Source organism: Kogia breviceps, chromosome 8, assembly GCF_026419965.1.
Source record: "Kogia breviceps isolate mKogBre1 chromosome 8, mKogBre1 haplotype 1, whole genome shotgun sequence".
NCBI classification, from domain to species: domain Eukaryota; kingdom Metazoa; phylum Chordata; class Mammalia; order Artiodactyla; family Physeteridae; genus Kogia; species Kogia breviceps.
Genome location: NC_081317.1, coordinates 11,273,212 through 11,294,195, shown reverse-complemented (window position 1 = coordinate 11,294,195; position 20,984 = coordinate 11,273,212). Strand labels below are relative to the sequence as shown.

Below are 20,984 nucleotides of genomic sequence, written 5' to 3'. Positions count from 1 at the left end.
AAATAAGCCTGGCATGTTGGATCACAGGAGGCAAGGGAGAGAGTGGCAGAAGATGGGGTTAGACAGGTTGGCAGAGGCCAAATCACGTGCGGCCTCAGAGGGCATGTTAAGGAGTCTAGACTTGATTCTTGTGCACTGGAAGTCACTAGGAGGGTTTGAATCTTTTGCATCCCACTTGCATCTCATTTCCTAACCCCTCTATCTACTCCCAAGTCTTCTAGATTCCAGGGGGATTCAGAAGCTATTCTCACTGAGCTCCTCTTGTCTCCTGAATTCCCATGCTACTCCTATTGCTGTCATTCCTATCATCAGACTGCCCATAGATCTCAAGACCCTCCGTTTCCATAGGAAGGGACAGACACACAACTGGATGCCGGTCAGGCCACTCAGATGGAAGAGGAGCCTCACACAGGAGCCTTAATAATAACCCTGGCAGCAGGGAGAGGGGTTGTGGTTGAAGACAGCAACATAGGAACTGTAATAGATTTGAACAGGACCAGCTTAAATCTCTCTTCATAACCTAACAGTCTACATGTCTTCTTGTTTAATCTTCATAGGAGAGCAGTGAGACCACATGGACCAAAGGAGAATTGAGTTTGTCAGAGAATCAATATTATTCTTGATGTAGAAAATGAAAGGAATAGAGAAAACTATTAAAGTCTGTATAAATGTAATATTAGTCATTCCTGTCAAGGGTTTACCATTTATGACTTAAAAGCTAAGAATTATATATACAATTTAAGGTATCTAATTGATTTACCTAAGTTTCTTTTGTTTCAGTCTGTATTTTGTTTCCCAAATACCAATGGTCATCTGCTCTCTGGAGGGGATTAAGTGACAAGTGGAAGGAGACTGACAAAGCAGCTAATAAGTGTCACATCCTGTGCTAGAAGCTTTACATATACTCAGTGATCCTACCAGTAATCTGATGTTGATATTATCACCCTCTTACACATGGACTGAGGCCTTGAAAGCCAAGTAAAATTACTTTCAGGTAGAATGGTGAAGTAGCTTGCCTAATTGGAAATAGATAGTGATGGAAAAGCTAAGATTCAAACCCAACTTCATTCTCCTGGGAGCTCAAGCTCTTCCCACCTTGCTTTCCAATTGCAGCAGTGGAGTAAAAGATTTTTGTTGTTGTATCAAAAGGTCTTAGGTTAGGGTAACGTATGTGCCAGCTTGCCCAGAACATCCTGGTTATGCTCATTATCTCTGTGTAATCATGGTTGCCCCCTTTTGCTCTCACAAGTGTCCTGGATTGGATGCTATGGTCATTAGTCTTAGAGAGAGGGAAAACCATGGCTTGTCTGAAGGGTACTGAAAGAACAAATAGATGTTCCATCTGCCTTGTAATGGGAAACTGGGGAGTGGTGTTAGAAGAGTTAGTTTTTATCTCTTGACTCCAGGCTCTTTATCCACATTAAGGAGTTATCTACATTCTAGGGCTTAGTACAATACTAGACATCAACAATTACATGGAAACGGCAAAATCTTCTCTTTGCTTCATTTTCTTCACGCTACATTAGAAAACATTTATTAAACTAGACTAATGCAGGTATTGGGTACGCATCATGCCTAATTCTCCTACAAATTCTACAAAATCCGCATTACTTCCTTGTTTTATTGATGAAAAAAAATGATGCTGAAAAAGTAAAGCCTTTGCCGAAAGTAACATTTCCAAAGCCAAATCTCATATAAAATGGGGATACTTGCCTTCTACTTTTCTTTGGGCCAAACATACCCAAAAAAAGGCGCTTAAAATTTTTAGGGGGGATGATATTTGTTAAGAGATAAGTGAATAATGAAAAGTATTTTAGCTGCCATTAAATCTGTTTGTTATAACAGATAATTTTATTTTTTATTTTTTATCTTTAATCTTTATTGGAGTATAACTGTTTTACAATAGTGTGTTAGTTTTTCCTTTACAACAAAGTGAATCAGTTATACATATACATATGTTCCCATATCTCTTCCCTCTTGCGTCACCCTCCCTAACAGATACATTTTAAAAATGCAAAAATATTTCTCAAATTACCAGGGGTTTAGATCTCCAGGAATGATAAATATCTGGCAGGTTGGAAGAGTTCTCTAATAAAAATAATGTTCTTATCAATTACTGCTGACACTTCTAAAACTAGATATTACTAACGAGGCATCATGTTTGAAATACATTCAAATATAAGAATCTTAAATTCCTCTCTGTTAGGCAAGGTGAGATTTAATAAATGTATGTTTTGGTTTGTCCTACTTTGTTCAAATTCTGAGCCCAAAGATCACAGTGTGAAGTGAACACTATTTGGTTGTTTATTATTATATATAAATATTTGGCCTATTAGCATGCATGTACAGTACCAGGTCCTACAGATGTGGACATGTAGCAGGCAAGAATCCCTGACTTTTTGCCTGGGAGAGAGAAAGGATACATAAACAAGTATGTGTAATAAAGGGTTTTAAGTTTTCTAAAAGCATGGTCAAGGAAAAAAGGCAGGGACTGTCAGGTCTACCCAGGGGATATCAAAGACTCCTCAGAGCTGGTGACATTTGAGTTGACTTTTGAGAGTTGGGTCAGCATTAACTAGACAAGCAGACTAGATATTTTAAATATTATATAAATATCTAATATTTAATAATACATAGAGTATTATATAAATAAAAGTATAAAATATTACATAAAAATATTCCAGGGATAAAAGCAATGTGAAACAATATTATATATTTCACAAGGTTGATATGAAAGTAAATGATTTTGGGTAAGCTCAATTTTATTTAAAAACAATCTTAATTATCCTTTCCATTTCTACCCACACACACATACACACACACACACACACACACACACACACAGACATATACATACATAGTTCAAAGTCTGGGCTTCATGTTATCTCACATTTGAAATCTGAAACTGACAGTTTCAGTCAGTTAGACAGTTAGTTTGAAATTATGGTAGCTAGAGGAATCTTAACTCTACTGCACATAAGTATTTTTAAAATGAAAGTTACACAATAATAAAAAGTACTACATGCAACCAAAAAGGCTAATTTACAAGGACAGTGGGACCCATTACTAAATTCTGAGGTTTTGAAAATGGAAAGTCTCAATACAGCTTTCATAACAGAAATAAAAGTAATTAGTTATTTAAAATCCCTTCATCACCATTAAAGAGTTCCCATATTTTCCGTACATTTTAGAACATAAATATTCAGAAACTGTTTCTGGTTATCTCTTCATCTTTACTTGACAAATTTCTCTTACCTTTGTGACTTCTCTAAATTTTGCTGTAGACCAAACAGTGTGGGCTTAGAAAGAAAAGATTTTTCAGAATTCTTCCTAGGATCAGTCTGAAATTCTAGAGGCAAATTTATCACACATAATCCTAATACCTGATAAAACAAAAGCACCAAAACCAGGTTACCCTGCTACCTTGAATCTACCCCCTAAAAATAGTAGGTACTCTATAATAATTGGTTATTATTAAATGCCAGGTATTATTCTGAGCACTCTACACATTTAAAATCACTTAAACCTCACAAGAATCCTATGATATCTTTACCATGATTATCTCTAGTTTACAGGTGAGAAAATGAAACCCCAAAGAGGTAAATCCCAGTAAATGACAGAGCTGGAATTCAAACCCAGTCTGGCTCCAAAGGCCATGCTCTGTACTATCCTTTCTGGAATCTGAACTCCTTAGCAATCATGTCTGTGTATTACATATTTTATATTCACAATTATTCACTGGCCCCTAATTTATCCTAGCTGCTGAGAAGAGCCAGTAACACTGACTATAGTCATTCCTGTACTTGAAGAGTTCATGGTAAATAAACAGTACAATGTAAGGAGTCAATGCTCCAAGAGCTCTCCAAGTGCTGAGGATAGAGTGACTAATTCAGTCAGAGCAAGTTTCACAGAGGAAGTGATATAAGCAGGGTATTTAATGCTGAAAAGAAGTATATTGGGTGGGAGGGGGAACTGAGGAAGGCATTCTCACCATAAAAACATCTTGGGCTTGCTGGGTCATATGATAGTTCTATTTTCAGTTTTTTAAGGAACCTCCACACTGGTCTCCATAGTGGTTGTATCAATTTACATTCCCACCAAGAGTGCAGGATGGGCCCCTTTTCTCCACACCCTCTCCAGCATTTATTGTTTCTCAATTCTTTGACGATGGCCATTCTGACCAGTGTGAGGTGATACCCCATTGTGGTTTTGATTTGCATTTCTCTAATGATTAGTGATGACTAACACAACATTGTAAAGCATTTATACACCAATAAAGATATGAAAAATAAATAAATTAAATAAATAATAGCAACACCAAAACAAAAACAAAAAACAACATCTTGGGCAAAAATATAGAGGTGGCAGAGAGCTAATAATGCTGGGAAATCGACATTCTATGTCTGGTTATGAAGGGAAGTGGTAGGAAACCAGGCTGGAGGTTGGGGCAAGAACAGACTGATAGGCCTCAAATCTAAGTAAAGAAATTTGCAGTAGATCTTGAAGGCACCAGGGAACCATCAGGAGTTTTGACTTAAGAGAAATGGTGTGATTTGATTTAGCTTTTAGAAAGACATCTCTGGCCATCTTATAGAATGTAGTGATTACAAGGTCATTAGGTTGCAGGTCATTAGGAAAACTCCACAGGAGAGATGCTGAGAGTGTAAATGCAGAAGGAAATAGCAGACTAGGACTAGAGAGCAATTTAGGAGGGATAATGAACAGGGCTTGATGACTGTAGACTTGCAGGTCCATCCAAACAAGCAACAGCGACTGATTAACTGAGGTTAAAGTTAAGACTCAGACTGGGCTTCCCTGGTGGCGCAGTGGTTGAGAGTCCGCCTGCTGATGCAGGGGACACGGATTCGTGCCCCGGTCTGGGAGGATCCCACATGCCGCGGAGCGGCTGGGCCCGTGAGCCATGACGGCTGAGCCTGCGCGTCCGGAGCCTGTGCTCCGCAACGGGAGAGGCCACAGCAGTGAGAGGCCCGCGTACCACACACAAAAAAAAGGGAAGTAGGGACTTCCCTGGTGGCACAGTGGTTGAGAGTCCGCCTGCCGATGCAGAGGACGCGGGTTCGTGCCCTGGTCCGGGAAGATCCCACGTGCCACGGAGCGGCTGGGCCCGTGAGCCATGGCCGCTGAGCCTGCGCGTCTGGAGCCTGTGCTCCGCAAAGGGAGAGGCCACAACAGTAAACGGCCCGCGTACCAAAAAAAAAAAAAAAAGACTCAGACTACAACTCTCAAAAGTAGCCACAGTCCACTTAGTTATCACTGAGTAACTCACCAGAAATAAGACCATCCAGTAGTATTCAGAGATGTCTAAAATTTACCAGGGCTTTTTTGGAGCCAATATAAAACCAGAAGAACACTTCTAATAAGAATGTATAAATAGGGATTGCCTACTTCCATTTCCTAGAGTCAGATTCAAGTAAGTAGTAGTACAACATAGCTGTATAGCCTGGCATGCCTTCAGAAAGAATAGCTCAAAAAGAATTTGTCTTTTTAATGGATTCCTTCTATATAACTGTAACAGCTGGGAAGTGACCAAATTGGGAAGAAATCTTCAACTCAAAAGAAGAGCCTTAAATCAAAAAATGTATCACTTTTTCAACTGAGTTTGGCTAAACGTTTAAGGTTTTGAAATACAGTTTCATTAAGAAGTCAGTCCAACCCCATCCCATTCTTAAATTCACCCTTTTCTGGAAATGGGAGCGGGGCGGGGGGGGGGGGGATGAAAGATATAGATATGACAGAATAGCATCTATTGTATACAAAGTGGTTTTTCTTCAGCGAACACTTTAAAAGCAATCATCCAAGGTGATAAATTTGACTTGTAACAGCACAGGGAGAAATAAGAGGCAACCCATGATAGATTATTTTTTAGGATTATTTTTCCCCATCCATGAGCCTATGACTTGAAAAACATTTAAACAAGCCAATCATCAAGAATGGGACACTTTTAAACATATAAAAAGAAGTAGACATTTAATCTGGGATGCATTTATACATCTGCCATCTATCAATGAATCTCTTTGAATCTGTAATGTGGTCCCTCAATATGGCTACATTTGGTGGCAATTGTGGATACTGACCCACTACTTGAAGAAAGCGGCTTCAGCAGGGTGCTTTGTTGCCATTACACTAAACAGTCACCTCCCAGGTTTTAGAGTCTGAAGAAATTAACAGTTTCTATCTGTGGATGAGAAAATTACATTTCTACCTACAATCCCAGACTGACAAGTTAGTAAGAAATACGGAAACTGACCTTTTTGAGCAAGAGGTTTCAAAAAAATCCATGAACCAACAGTGACTTTTAGAAAAGCACACATCTAAAACAGGCTTAAAAGATGATCTTCTTTGGGCTTCCCTGGTGGCGCAGTGGTTGAGAGTCCGCCTGCCGATGCAGGGGATACGGGTTCGTGCCCTGGGCCGGGAAGATCCCACATGCCGCAGAGCCGCTGGGCCCGTGAGCCATGGCCGCTGGGCCTGCGCGTCCGGAGCCTGTGCCCCGCAACGGGAGAGGCCACAGCAGTGAGAGGCCCGTGTACCAGGAGAAAAAAAAAAAAAAAAATCTGTAAAGATGATCCTCTTTAAAGGCAGCCCCAAGACTTTCCACTTGGGTTTCTCTGTACCACTCTTGCTAACTTACTAACTTATATGGCTTCACAACAAACAAACAAAAAAAACAAGAAATTGCAGAAATGTGATTACATTGTTGCATCACTACCCAAAGGTCCTAGTTTTCAAAGAGATATCCCCAATTTCTGGCCTTGCCATTGTTCTACAAGCTATCGAAACAACCTGAACATGCATTTCCTTTGTAGCCTAGTAGACAGTAAGGTCTTTCAAGGGGGAGATGAAATCTTCTACATTTTCCTTCATCTTTACCTGGTATGGTACCCAGCTCATACTCTGCAGACACTACACTTATTAATCTCTCATGCAATTAATGCACAAAATCGTATCTAGTCTCCAACACAGTTTCTGCCACCAAAAACAGACATGAGGGGGAAAAAAACCCAGAAAGTTTAGCCACTCATAAGTTAGTCTTTTTAAGGCTGGGTTATGCAGCAATTTTAAATGGCGACCCATTTGAACCTTATATAAGTAAACCCTTTGGATAATATTCAAATGAAATGACAAGTTCTGTTCCATGTCATATGGTGTCATGAAAAGTTTCGAGGACCAAACTTGACTTCACCATTTAAAGTGGATCAAATCTGAACAGACTGCATGAATAGGCTGGAAAAATGACAGCACCTACTTTGGAGAAGAATGGGGAAAAAAAAGAAAGCTCAAAAGTTTCCAAGAGGAACAGGATACACCCAGGTCCAATTCCATTCTTTGTGAGCTTGGTGAATGCATGGCCCAAAAACCCACAAACCCAAATTTTCAACTTGCAGATTCTATGGCTTAGACAAGTCACTATAGAAAGACTGGTGGAACCTTTGTGGAATCAATGTCACATACTTTATACAGACCAGGTACACCGCTGCTTATGTTTCTCTGCCTAACAATAATGGGAAAATCAAATTTTATCATTTGTTTTCCATTTTGTGTAAATATTGTACATGTACGTCATATTACACAATGTTGGTGCAATGGAACTTCCTTTCACAGTAACAAAAAAATGTAGAAGCTGTGGATTATATCTATAATTTTCCTATTAGATAGTATTCTTTCAATGCATCAGGACATGAACAAGTTTTGAATAGAAATGTTTAGTCTCTGGATTATCAAGATTTTGAAGAAAGTAACTTGCAAGTTTCCATACACAGCTGCTCACTAAAAGAAGGAGGCAATCACCAACACGCAAGTAGGGAGCCTTGATTAAATATTATCTCCGCTGTCTTTCAAATCAGAATCTTTCAATCCACTTACATATGTTACACTGTGAATAACTGAGTTTAAATGTTTTTTTAGAGCATACCTGAAGCATGAACAAATGAAAACTCCATATTTAAGCAATTACAAGCAACTCAGAAATGCCTATTTCCATCACAATTAGCCTAAGTTATGCAACATATTTTTGTTCCTTTTTAGTATATAGGTGATGCATGTTTTTCCACTTTGCTTAACTGCCTATAGTGAAATTTTAAAAATCACACAGAACATATATAATCATAAAAGAAAGGGTACCTTTTTATTTTTCCCAATGTACCATGTTTCTACATTGCTTATAGAGCTTATACAAGAAACACTGTTAGTTTCTATATAAAGATTTCCATTAAATTTTTATAGTTTCTATAAATGCATAAAGACTGTTGGTTTCATTATAAACTCTGTTTCAGTGCCAGTGGAAAGAAAAATTACCTGCAGCTCTAAACAGTGATCTACATGTACAGGGACGGGTGGGTATGTTCAGACCTCTAGTTAAAGAGCTCTAAGACAATTGCTATATTTCATCAAAATATAGATGAGCACAGTAGAGAAGCAACTTCTAGCACACTAAATTCTAATCACCACTCTTAGAACAAACAGGCTATAAAAAAGTGCAATTGTGAGAACAAATTATTAATTCTTAATGTTTTAATATAATAAGTAAATCATAACTAATGCATTTTTAAATGGTAGGTGTAATGCCTATTGTACTTGACACATTACAAGGCTACTTATGGAAATCTCTGTGATATGTTATTATATCTTTATTCTAAATTATCCCATACTACATGTTATAATTACTAAAGGCTCTTTTTTAATGTGAAAAGTCATATGTCTTGAAGCCAAAGATGGGGTTTTGATAAGAGTGCTGACCATAATTTGCTAACACGTTAATTTATCCTTTTCTCCTTTAATTCAATTAATATTCATTAAAACTGCACTAATCACAATGAATAAAGTTTTACCGTTTATTTCCATAATTATGAATGAATACAGTAAACATAACAGAATAATTATAAATCCATTTAATTAATTACAAGGCTGTTTCCAGCAGGGAAAGATATTCATGTTTTGTTTTCTTATTTTTAATGCTAGATTGACATGTTGGTATCTTTGAGAAACCATTTCTAGAAATGAAAGAAACACATTATTGTGATTCTGTTCTTCTTTAACAAAAACTTTCTATTAGACAGGATTTATTAACAGCCACATTATCTAAACTTGCAGTAAGAGAATGAAAAGAATCTGGTTTAAGCTACCAAACCCAAAGTAACTTGAAAATTTTGTCTGTAATTTAGTAATCTTAACCTTAAAAAAAATGATTTAGACTAATTCGGATTATGCTTATGAGAGATAACAAGTTTTTTAATTTCACAAGTAAGTTGTTAGAGGTTGTTTTTTTTTTTTTTTTTAATGCAGGATCCTTTCCAAGTCAGGATCCTACCAATGTTAATGTTTTAGTATTTAAACTAGGTAAACATTAAACAAAAGCAGATGAATAAATAATATGAACTATGAAAAGACCTTGCTTTTGCCTTTGTTGTTTGTTTTTCTCTTTTAAAAAACATAGGCATTGCATATATTTCAGGAATTAACAAAGCCTGTACTTTCAGGTTTTAAGATAGCAGGGCTACCAGATTTTAAATGAAATATTGAGTGCTACATTGATTTAATGGTTTTAAACCATAGACGTCATTGCAGTCTGAGGGTGTCACAGACAACTTAAGGAAGAAAAAAAAAATGGGGCACAGAGAAATCACTTTGTCAGTAATTACAATCAAGAGTCCTAAAATGTGGCTCAGGCTGCTCATTACTTCTTCCTTCTGTATCAAGACCCTTATTTACATTTCAGATTACATTTTTTATGAAACAGTAAGATCTATCAGAGCTGAGAGGACTGAAATAATGAGGGAAAAACATTTTAATAAAACGTGTTGGGTCTGCATTACTTCCGTGTCAGAAAGAAAGGCTACTTCTGTAGTGATGGATCATTTATTCTGCTTCTAAACGAGAAGCAAAAAGATGAAACTGATGAACTTTTACTGCCCATTTGTCTTTAGCAGACAATTAAGACAGAGAAGATCAAAATGGATTATCATACCACACAGACAACTGGCCCAACAGTAATACATCTCTGGGACCACAGATTTGTAACTCTCTTTTATCCCTCCCCTTTCTTCTTACTTCTTTTTCCACTCTAAAGGCAGTGCTAGCTTTGTGGCTCAAGGAGAGCCAAAAGGCTGGTCATCATTATTCAGTCACAGATGTCAATCTAACCTCCCTTTTTTCTCAGTTTCTAAAGCAGTGAGCCACAATAATTTGTGACAGATTCTTTTACTGTAAGGTACAAAGAACACACAGAATAAAACATCTAGCAGCAGCAAGCGTCTCTGATCAAGTGTGCTGGTACATGGGAAATACACTATATGTAAAAACAAGCACTAGTAGTTTAAGCGAATGGGGAGAAAAACTGGGGGGGCGGCGGGGTTCTGTGTGTGTGTAGTAATAAGTGCTATATTTTGTGGTGAATTATCTCAAATATTCCTTATGGACTGTATCATAAATGTTTTAATACTAGAAATGTTGTCTAGATTAAGTACACATTCAGCATTTAAAGCTTGTATATAATAGAAATATTTATAAGAATTCCTTTATAATAGCACACCAAAGGGAAAGATAATTTGGCATAATCCAACAAATGCTAAAAAGAAAGCACATAAGGTCAGAATCCAAATTATAAAAAGGTAAGTAAGAAATATGCAGGTCTCATTTTCTTTACTAATAGATCAACTCTCAAATTTCTTGGAATTTTGAGGTAACTTCTCCAAAGTAGAGCTTTCATGCATCCTTCATTCTTGAGTTATATGTGGTAAAGAAGGGAAACTTTGTGTCAAGTTGGAAGAGATGCTAAATAAGGCAGTGATGTGCATATCCTCATAAGTCTACATCCAGCCTATGAGCATCATCCTCCAAATTTCAAAACTAAGTCACTGATCCCGACAAAGAAAACAAATGCCTATCCTAAGAGCACTTCAAAATAGCTAAAAGTTATTTTTTAGATTCCTACTATAATTGAATTCCAACTTCAGTATATAAAATACTTGTAAGATCCATTAACTAAAGTAAAGAGAACTAAGTTCACAACACAACAATACTTAATCAGTAAACTGGGCTCTATATGCAGTGACAGAATTGATGATAATCTATATTTCTATCTCATATTTCACGTGTTTGTATGTGGAGTACCTGTATATATACATACTCTACCCAAACATAAACACATATATATACTCAAAGAACTAAACATGAAAAAATAAACACCAAATTGTCACAGTAGTTATCTCTGAGTAGTAAAATTTCGATGACTTGTATTTTCTTTCTTTTCATTCTTTCTTTTATTTTTGCTTTATTTTTATTTCCTAAATTGCTTTTTGCTCATGAACATATTACCATGCAATTTTTTTAAAGTTACACCAAAAAAAAAAAAAAAAAAAGATCATGGTGCTCACAAATTTTCAGATATAGCAAGAAACTATGTTTAAAGGAATAAATTCAGATGTTAACTATGTTATTTTAAGTTTTCTCCTACATAATTTTTTGTCTTTGGGTAATTCAGATCATGGGATCACAGAGGTTGTTTACCTAGACAACAACATTTTAAAAGAATGATTTTCTTAAGAGCTATGGCCTCAAGTCTATTCTAAGTAATACTTTAAGATCTTCCACCCTTTAAACATTGTCTAAAGAAAAAAACCATTAATAAAAAGGTCCTATAATCTTTGGATTGTGTAAATTAAATCCAAAGGGCTCAATCCCGTACCAATTTAGGGTAAGATAAAAATCTAACTCTCCTGTTGGAAGATGAGGCAAAGGGTAGAGTGAGAAAATTACTATTTTTGTTAAATCTCATTTTAAAGTCTTGAGATCATATGCAAAGCAATCCATACCAGTTTTCTTGAGCTCTTGTACATTAAAATCTTATGACAAAGCATCTCATTATCCTGATTATCCATTTATACTCCTAAAGATGTATCAGATGCCTTGCCCTCTATACAGCAAGCCACATTGCAAAGGTGTTACTACTACTGTACTGGATATTTATATTCCACTGTAGTTATCCTCATTCAAGGACATTTTTTTAATACACAAAATTAAATGAATGTACTTCATAAAAATGTTTTTATTGTACAATATTCCATATGTGAAAGGCTTTATAAAGTTGTTTTATTGTATAATCAAGAATGCTTTTATATCAAAACTGCTTTAAAAAGCATACCAAATTGCATGTTTGAACTAAAAATGTAAGGTTCCCCAAAAAGCTACAAAACATTACTAATATTTCTCAAGATAGAAACTGGAATCCAGAACGTATAACCTGGATCTAATTATAAAGAGTAGAGCAGCTGTGGAACTTCAGCAGTATTTTGTGAGTAAAATAGTTCCTTCCACTCCATTCATTCCATGCTTGCAGAATGCAGGAAATTCAAGATGGCAAGACCAACTGGCCAAACAACTTTCACTACCATCATTAGAACCACCCTCACCCTAAAGACCATTCCTGCATGTGTATCTTCTCCTTCAAGGACTACCAGAACACAGTTTCATAATCTATTTCCAATTCCAGAAGATGTTATAAACTTCATCCTTACCTTTTTGTTACGCTGGTTCTTGCCTGCTTAAGTAACATAAAAAAAAAGAAAAGTTCACAACCAATCCAAAAAGGATTTGCTAATGAACTGCAGACTGTAGCAAAATAAAAAGTAAAATTTGTGATAGGTTTTCTTCCTTACTTTCTGTGCATTTTTCCCCTGAAGGTAACACCCCAAATCTAGCACCAATATTTTCGATCCTACTTCAATGTTTTACTTTTTGTCTTGGGTTCCTAATTACTGTTTCTCTTCCGTTCTAAAAATTCATTTATCTCTTTCAGTAAAAAGAACAGTAATAATATGTTGAACGACTGTGAAATAAATTTTGTCATGTAAAAAATTAATTACGCATTCCGAACCTGGTCACTGTAGTCCTCCGGGAATTGCCTCTGCACCTCAGGATCTGTAAATAATTGACAGATAATATTAATTGGCTTTGGATTAGTGAGCAAGCAGAGGATCACACATTAATATTTGATCAGAAGATGATAGCAGCCCTGGCAGGGGATCCAAGGGGGGCAGCTGAGGCTGCTATGTTGATGAGCACAAGGAAGGACTCGGCAAGGCACTCCCATTTACCCTCCTCCAGAAATATAAAAAAGAAAAATTTTAAAGACCTGATACTACTGTTAACTTTAGACTATTACCTAATGCAAAAAATTTTGCCAGCTGCAAATTGCCCTCGATATATTTTTCCAGAGAAAGTCAATCTGAAACCTGCTTGACTTTTCTTATCAGAGGCCTCCTTTTCATAGTTTCAGATGTGGGCTTGATAAACCACCTTAAAGGCCAGTTTCAGATCTTATGTGTGTTTGGGCGGGGCGGCGGGGGGTGGGGGGGGAGGGCAGGGGGGAGGGAAGGATCAGATAAGAATTCTTTCAAGGAACAAATGCAAAACTCCCTGCTTTTAAAAATAAAATATATCCTTCTCAAAATACTTATGGTCTCTTGAAAATAGATGAAGTTTTCTTCAAAAGAAAACAATACACTTTTAGCTTGTCAGAGTTAACAAAATATCATGATATGAGATATTATGTTCTAACATAATTAGACTTGCTCAGAAACTATAAAAATACATAGGTGAAGATATCTTTCATGACCATCTGTTTAAAATGGAATTAGGAAAGGGGTCACTTGATTCTTCAATCATAATTGCAAGATAATCCAATGCCATCGTCTGTAAGTCAATACAGAAGTGTACTAATTAAAAGCTATTAGCACTCCATTTGCTATTGATTAGGAAAACATTCAATCTTTTCTAATAAGAGAGAGATCTGGTTCCTCAGAGACACATTAAGAAGAGTGATCAGAATAATATCTATTTGAGAAATCATGTATCAATGCAGAAGGCTGTGGAAAAGCACAGTATTTGAAGGTCCCCAACCACAGTGATCACAATATATACTACTCAGTTTTCATATCTATCTTTTAAAATACCAGTTAAAATACCAATACTCCATGAAAGTGAATCCATGTAAAAGTTAAAGCCCTCCATGCCACAAGATAAAAATGCGGTTTAATTGCTCTGCAATTAAAGAATCAAAAAGGGAGAAAATAATGGGCCTATTCACAAACTACATTTAAATCTTAGAAATACCAGTTTTCAAGTCATTGAAGTCAACAGATATTATTTTTTCAAAACTCAAGACTAATAACAAAAGTAGGAATATTCAAAAGGTCAAACCAAATGAAGAGCTTCCCAAAATGGGTGGTGCATAAAAGCTGAAACTATCTGTAGATTACTTCGGCTCTTGAAGTGTCTTCTGGTTGACTTTCTTTACCCTCATCTTCAAATACTAGGAAGAGACCAATGACATGTCTAGACTGGGACTAGTAGAATTCTGGCATAATCCCCCCTGCAGTACCTTGCAGGGTTGCCCTGGTAAGTCAGAGGAAGTAGCTGTTGCTTCTCTCTGGCCTAAAGGGCTGAAAACACACAAACACTTGGCCCTCTTGTGACAGGAGGCCAGAGGGCGCTAATGGTGTGGCATGAAAAGCACTAGATCTAGGCGGGGAAGTGGGGGCGGGCCAGCAGGATGCAAAGAGACAGCTACGAGCCCAGCAAACCTCTAAAAGTGTACTGCGGGGTTGGGGTAGAGGATCCAAAAAGAGGGCAGTGGCTGTGATTCCTAACACATATGTAAATGACTTTGTCCAGCAGACTGGTATTTTAGGATTTAAAATTTGGTACTGAGACCTGCTCCCACCCCCCACAAAAATGCAGCTCTAAATCCCTGAGGGACACAGTAAAACAGAGGCTGGAAAAGCCTCAAAATAATCTAAGGCTTATTTTCTTTTTCTTCCAGTTGTCATGTGGTTAACAATTACTCTTTACCCAGAAAACTTCACAGAGAAATGACTCACATATAAATCTTTACTATCAGGTCCTCTTTCCTGCAATAGTTTGCTTCTTGGGAACCACAAAATACCAATGGAAATAAAGAGGGAATAAAACCAAAGACTATTTTTTAATCACCATTTTCTGAGGGGATGAATATCAGAAACCAAAATTTGTGGTATATTCTCCAATTTAAAAAAATGTTTCGGGCTTCCCTGGTGGCGCAGTGGTTGAGAGTCTTTAAATCTCTTTAACGAACTAACCCAACTATTAACAAGAAACTACATTAATAATTAACTTGTCATTTTTAAAATGTATTTTATTCATATATACAACATAGAATTGAAAAAAGAGAAGGAAAATAGGTGAAAAGAAAAATCAACTTGTTTTAATACACTGAAGGTAAAGATGACCATGGAACCCCAAGATGGGGGTCATTCAAACCATATCAGCCTAAACACTGCCTCAGTGGTAGGCAACATCAACTAAGCACCTTCATCAACTAAATCCCTTCAACTGCCCTAAGACTACCCCTAGAGTGAGATTCCCAGATTTTAACAAAATCATGTTCCAAGATAATACATGTATTATTATTTACTATGATTCAAGCATAAAGCTTTTGATTCCCTTTCTTTAAGGCCCTGAGATTCACAAAAGCAAACTTCATGGGTCTTTAACACTCTCAAAAGCAACATCAAAAACAAAAAACAAAATCAAAAAGAAAAAACAAAAAAACCCAAAGGCAATGCTTTTTAAAACCAAAGCCCAACCTATATAAAGTTCCATTCAATTAGCTCAAAGATCCAGTCTGATAGTTAACAAAACTATGAAAGCCACTTTGTAAAATTTAACACAAAAACTAAAAATAATTTGTATGAATTTTCTTAAAATGTCTATTTTGCACAGGAGGTTGAAATCATGTTTCACATTGAGTCGATCATAATGCCATAATGTCACCAAAATATCGACATTGGAAACATCTGAGTTAAAAAGGTCCAAATACAATCTGCTTTTCTCAAGCAACACAACACCCGCCTTACTAACAGTTTCAGCATGGCACATGTACAAAACCTAGCACCCTGCAGTTCAGCAAACCGCCTTTAAATTTTCTGTCTGGCAGCAATCCACTTTCGTGTCTGTTTTTACAAGTACTCTATGTATTTCATTGCATCAGCTGCATTTCTTTGAGTTTTAAATGGTCTGGGAACATTTTATGAAATGTTCTATATCTTTATATGGAAAATAACATACACTGGAAAACTGTGCATTGATCTAATATTTATATATCTATTTCTTTACCCACTATCCAATACTATAATTGCTAATGCTCCAAAACTTCTTCTCACATTCATACCCTCACTGCCAAATACAGTGTCACTAAACAGCTAACTTTCATCACAAAAATCTGCAGATGAGATTACTACCATGGAAAAAAGTAACATAACAATTTGTTTAGACAATTGGCAGTAAGAATAGAGTTATCAGCATGTCAAGCTTTCTCTCTAAGAACTGTCCCTCTGACAGAAAATTAAGAACATACAGTAATGCATTACCCTTCTTTCTCAGCAACTTTCTCCAGGTTCAAGTAATAGATTCTTACAAAATTAAAAATCAACTTCATCATCTCCAAGGAAAATACCATCTTTTTGTTGAAAAGTATTTAAAATATCTTGCTAGCAAGATGTATGGTATAGAAAAGTCCACACATGACTTAACCACATAAGGCTATAAAAGAGACAGCTGGCTCTAGAACAAGGTTTCGTATTATGTCAATCTGACCAGCCAGTACCTTCTCCCAGCACCGCAACCATGCAAGAGGGTGACCCCACAAAGACACATGTGCACCACTTCCACTGGAGGTCACAAAAGCATTTCCATACTTAAAACAGACATTTCACAGTACAGGACTCCCAACAGCACAGTCTCACTCAGGCGCAGAACGTGACCATGCTTAAAAGCCTGTGTCTTCACAACAAAAAAAACAAAATAAAAAACAATCCAAAAAAAAACTGATCTCAGAACAAACGCCTTACTTTTTTTTTTAAAGACAAGCTAATTTTCTTCAATCTCAATAGTCCATGTTTTCTAGTCTTTTACTATAACATACTTTTAAATCTTTAAGATATAACCAGATTGCCACAGGATGTTTAATTAATAGAATAAGAGTTTGGGCAAGACTTACTGGAAAGGCACTATAAATTATTTTACATAGTATCCAAAAAACCTTGAGTTCTGCCTTAGGCTTAAAGTTTCTAGAAAACGTGGTAGACAGATCTTTTACAACAGAAATGCAAAATAATTCATAAAAGTACTATGCTTATGTATGAGGACTCATTTGTATATTGGTAACTAATAAGCGTACACACACACAAACACACACGTTACCAAATTATTTTCCTGTTTTTCTCTGTCACACCAATGACTGACTCCATTTGAAGGGTCAAGGCATGACACTTTAACTGATTATTGAAAAATACACTGACTTCATTTTCTGTGAAAGCTGTCAAATGTTACAGTCTTATATAATTGGAGCTCTTTTAAGAAATATAAGGGAAACTGCAAATATAGCCATTAACATGGGAATCTACACTGCTTTCACTTTTAGCATGCTAGGTATCAAGGCAGAAAACATTACATTTAATGCCTACTAAATTTATCCAGTCATTATCTCTAGGATATTTCAGTCAATAAGATACAAAATACTGAACACATTTAAAGCTTACAATGATAAAAATCTGCCCCTTAAAAATGAGACTTGAAAATTAGCTATAGGACTTCCCTGGTGGCACAGTGGTTAAGAATCCGCCTGCCAATGCAGGGGACACGGATTTGAGCCCTGGTTCGGGAAAATCCCACATGCCGCGGAGCAACTAAGCCCGTGGGCCACAACTATGAAGCCTGCGCTCTAGAGCCCACAAGCCACAACTACTGAGCCCTCGTGCTGCAACTACTGAAGACCGCGCACGTAGAGCCCATGCGCCGCAACAAAGAGAAGCCACCGCAATGAGAAGCCCACGCACCGCGCACGTAGAGCCCGTGCGCTGCAACGAAGAGAAGCCACTGCAATGAGAAGCCCACGCACCGCAACGAAGAGGAGCCCCTGCTCGCCACAACTAGAGAAAGCCCGCACGCAGCAACGAAGACCCAACGCAGCCAAAAATAAATAAATAAATGTATAAAAAAATAAAATAAAGTGGTTATGATGATAAATGTTATGATAGTAAATTTTTAAAAAATAAAAAACTTTTGAAAATAAAATTAGCTATAAACAACATAATCTCATTGCTCAATTTCATGGAGTTTAAGATACTATCTTCCTCTCCCCAAAACCATCTGTTAATCCCAGTTGTAATCAGATTTAATTTTCCAGATGAGAAGATGGGAATATGCTGCAAACGGGTAATAGTCCATTACACTGCTCTTTCCCTAAAGACATTTTCAATTTTTATATACTAAAAATGTAGACCCTCAGAAAATAGTCCGAGAAGTTGTACATTTTGAGGACAAACTCAATCTTCCTCCAAACACATTTAAAAATAAACTTTCTTTTAATCTTCAAGAAGAAAAATTAATTTTTTGTATAATGTAGAATTAAAGTTTCTTGACAGTATGATTCCAAACTGGACTGCACTAAACTAATAAAGAGCTTCAAGGACACTACCTATTAAATGTTATAGCTATAAAAAGCTTCACTTACTTTATATTATAAAATACTTGAACCATTAATACAATTATTCTAATAAATTATTTCATTTATGATAGTTAAAATGCACTTATTAAAAAATATTTTTGGAAAGAATGTTTCACATAGTAAAAAAAAACCAAAAAACAAAAACACATTTTCCTTTTCCATGATAATAAAACAAAATGGTTTATGTTGTCTTTTTTAATTTTTTTAAATTGAAATACTCATTTCAAAAAAATTTACTGATTCCTAAATATAGGTTTTATTCTGAAATTACAAAGGAGTATACTTCACTAATTTTAAAAAAATCATTTCAAAGTACTTTAAATGAAGTACTGCATGCGCAAATGGAATTTCTTACTTTAAAAATCTATTCTAGGTATAACCTTTTTGCTATAAAACATGAAGACTGTAAGACATAAAAACTTTGAGTCATCACCAATTTTAAACCATGTTTCTATTCTAGCCTTTTCCCTCAACATTGGCATTTAAAATACATTCAAATACTACTTCACAGCAATCAGCCTGACAAACACAGGAACAGTTCACCATCTACACCTATCATGAAAATCCAAACAGCATTATTCAGTAAAGGAGAGCACATCCCACCCCAGTACGGCAAGCAATGGAACCATTCATGTGCCAGATTCCTCCTCCAACTAACATATTCTGCCTTTCAGATACATCCTGCTCTGATGTGACTATTTATGAATAAACAGCGGACACTGACCTATTGTTTTCAGTTGTTGGAGTTATGAATATAGTACAGTTACCAGTTAAGTGAATCAACAAGTACTAAATGCATCAGCTGTTCTACAAATAATGAGTCCATTGACTTTATGCGGTAAAATCTAAGGAGTTTCATCTTTCTTTCTAGAGAATGCTATAGCTTTTGACCAGTAAATGCCACTACTTACTGATAATTTGAAGTATTTCTCATAACCAATTTCACCTACAGGAATATACATCTGATCGTTAACCAAACTTTTGCTGCATAAACCCAAAAATCAAACCTAAGTCAAATTCCAAAGGGAGATTTTAAATGGGAAAGAGAGGGTGTGATGGAAGGGAAAAAAAAAAAAATCAAAAGAACATGCTCACTTACACACACTTAACTCTTTCCCTACTGAATACACTAGTTTTCAACTTTCATTATTATTTAAGTATTTAGGGTTTCTTACATTGGTTCAAAGTTTGGAACACTAATCCGTAAAAACTATCAAACTGATAAATACTGATGAAGGTTTTTAATGGTTATAATCTCAGGCTTCCATTTAATTTCTCTATAAGATTAGTTTTACTCCACCTTTTTGAATAAGTATTGTAAGTATAAAATTTTTACACCAATGTGAATAATTACTTCAGACTTAACCTGAATGACAGCTGTGCCCTTTATGTACTACAAAAGTGATATCACTGCATATGGTCTTCATTAATAGATATATCACATTTGTCAAATTTGGTGAAAAGAGACAATTAACCTACTCAAATACAACTATTGACTGAGTGCCCACTATGTGCCAGGCACTATAATAAGCATTTTACATAAAATATCTGATTTTATCTTCATGACAAACCTATGATATTGGGACTATCACAATCAATTTTATCACAGTTAAAGCAATAGGTTATCACTGGTCCAAAGTTAGAAAATTAGTATTTATACACAGCACGAATACTCTGATGTGACTGGCCCAGTTGATGAATAAGCTATTGCTCTCCGGGAGTTTACAATCTAATAGAGAATACAAAGAATTAAGCAAGCAATCATCACAGGGCCTGGTAGAGATTAGCAGAGGGGCACTGAGCCTAGTCCTGGCCAAGACAGAAAAAGCTTCAGGGAAGAAGTGGCAGAGCCAGGTGTAGAGTCCAGGACTACACCAGGGTTCATGTCATACCACCACACGCCCCTTCTGAACAGCCCAGGGGACAGTGAATAAGTATTTTGAGTCCAGGGCCCATGTTTTACTTAGCTTTGTCTCCTACAAAATGTCTTGCCGATTATATATACCCAACAGATACGCTGGCATAGTAGAATAAATAGAATAGAATAAAATAAATTCATTAAATACCCTGTCTCTCCAAATGGATGAAAGGCCAATTACAAAACATCCAATTGAAAAGAAGCCTTTGAATGCTACAGGCTTCCTAAAGATACACTGGCTTATAGTAGGTGCACAATAAATATTAGTTGTTATTATATTATTAACCCCAGTGGAGAAATAAGCAAGCACTATAAATTAGATAGCTACAGATGTATAGGTGTGCCTCAAATTGGAAATACATGTGTTCCTGAAATAAACTTTTAAAAGCCCAATTAAAAATTTCCCATGGCCTGCTATTACTTACTTAGAAATGTTATAACTTTATCAGAAACTGATTTTCTCTCCATCATCAGTGGTTCAAAAGTCCTTTAGATACAGTTTAT

At 36.2% G+C, this 20,984-nt stretch overlaps 1 protein-coding gene across 9 annotated transcripts in view; it reads right to left on the bottom strand.

Moving 5' to 3' along the window:
• The window catches only part of DENND1A (DENN domain containing 1A), a 543,770-nt gene that overhangs the window by 379,376 nt on the left and 143,410 nt on the right, over nucleotides 1–20,984 (bottom strand). For all 9 annotated transcript variants that reach the window (XM_059073023.2, XM_067040763.1, XM_059073026.2 and 6 more), the window contains exon 3: nucleotides 12,893–12,936. In XM_059073023.2, coding sequence (XP_058929006.1) covers nucleotides 12,893–12,936 — 44 coding nt within the window. The remainder of the gene's footprint in view (nucleotides 1–12,892; nucleotides 12,937–20,984) is intronic.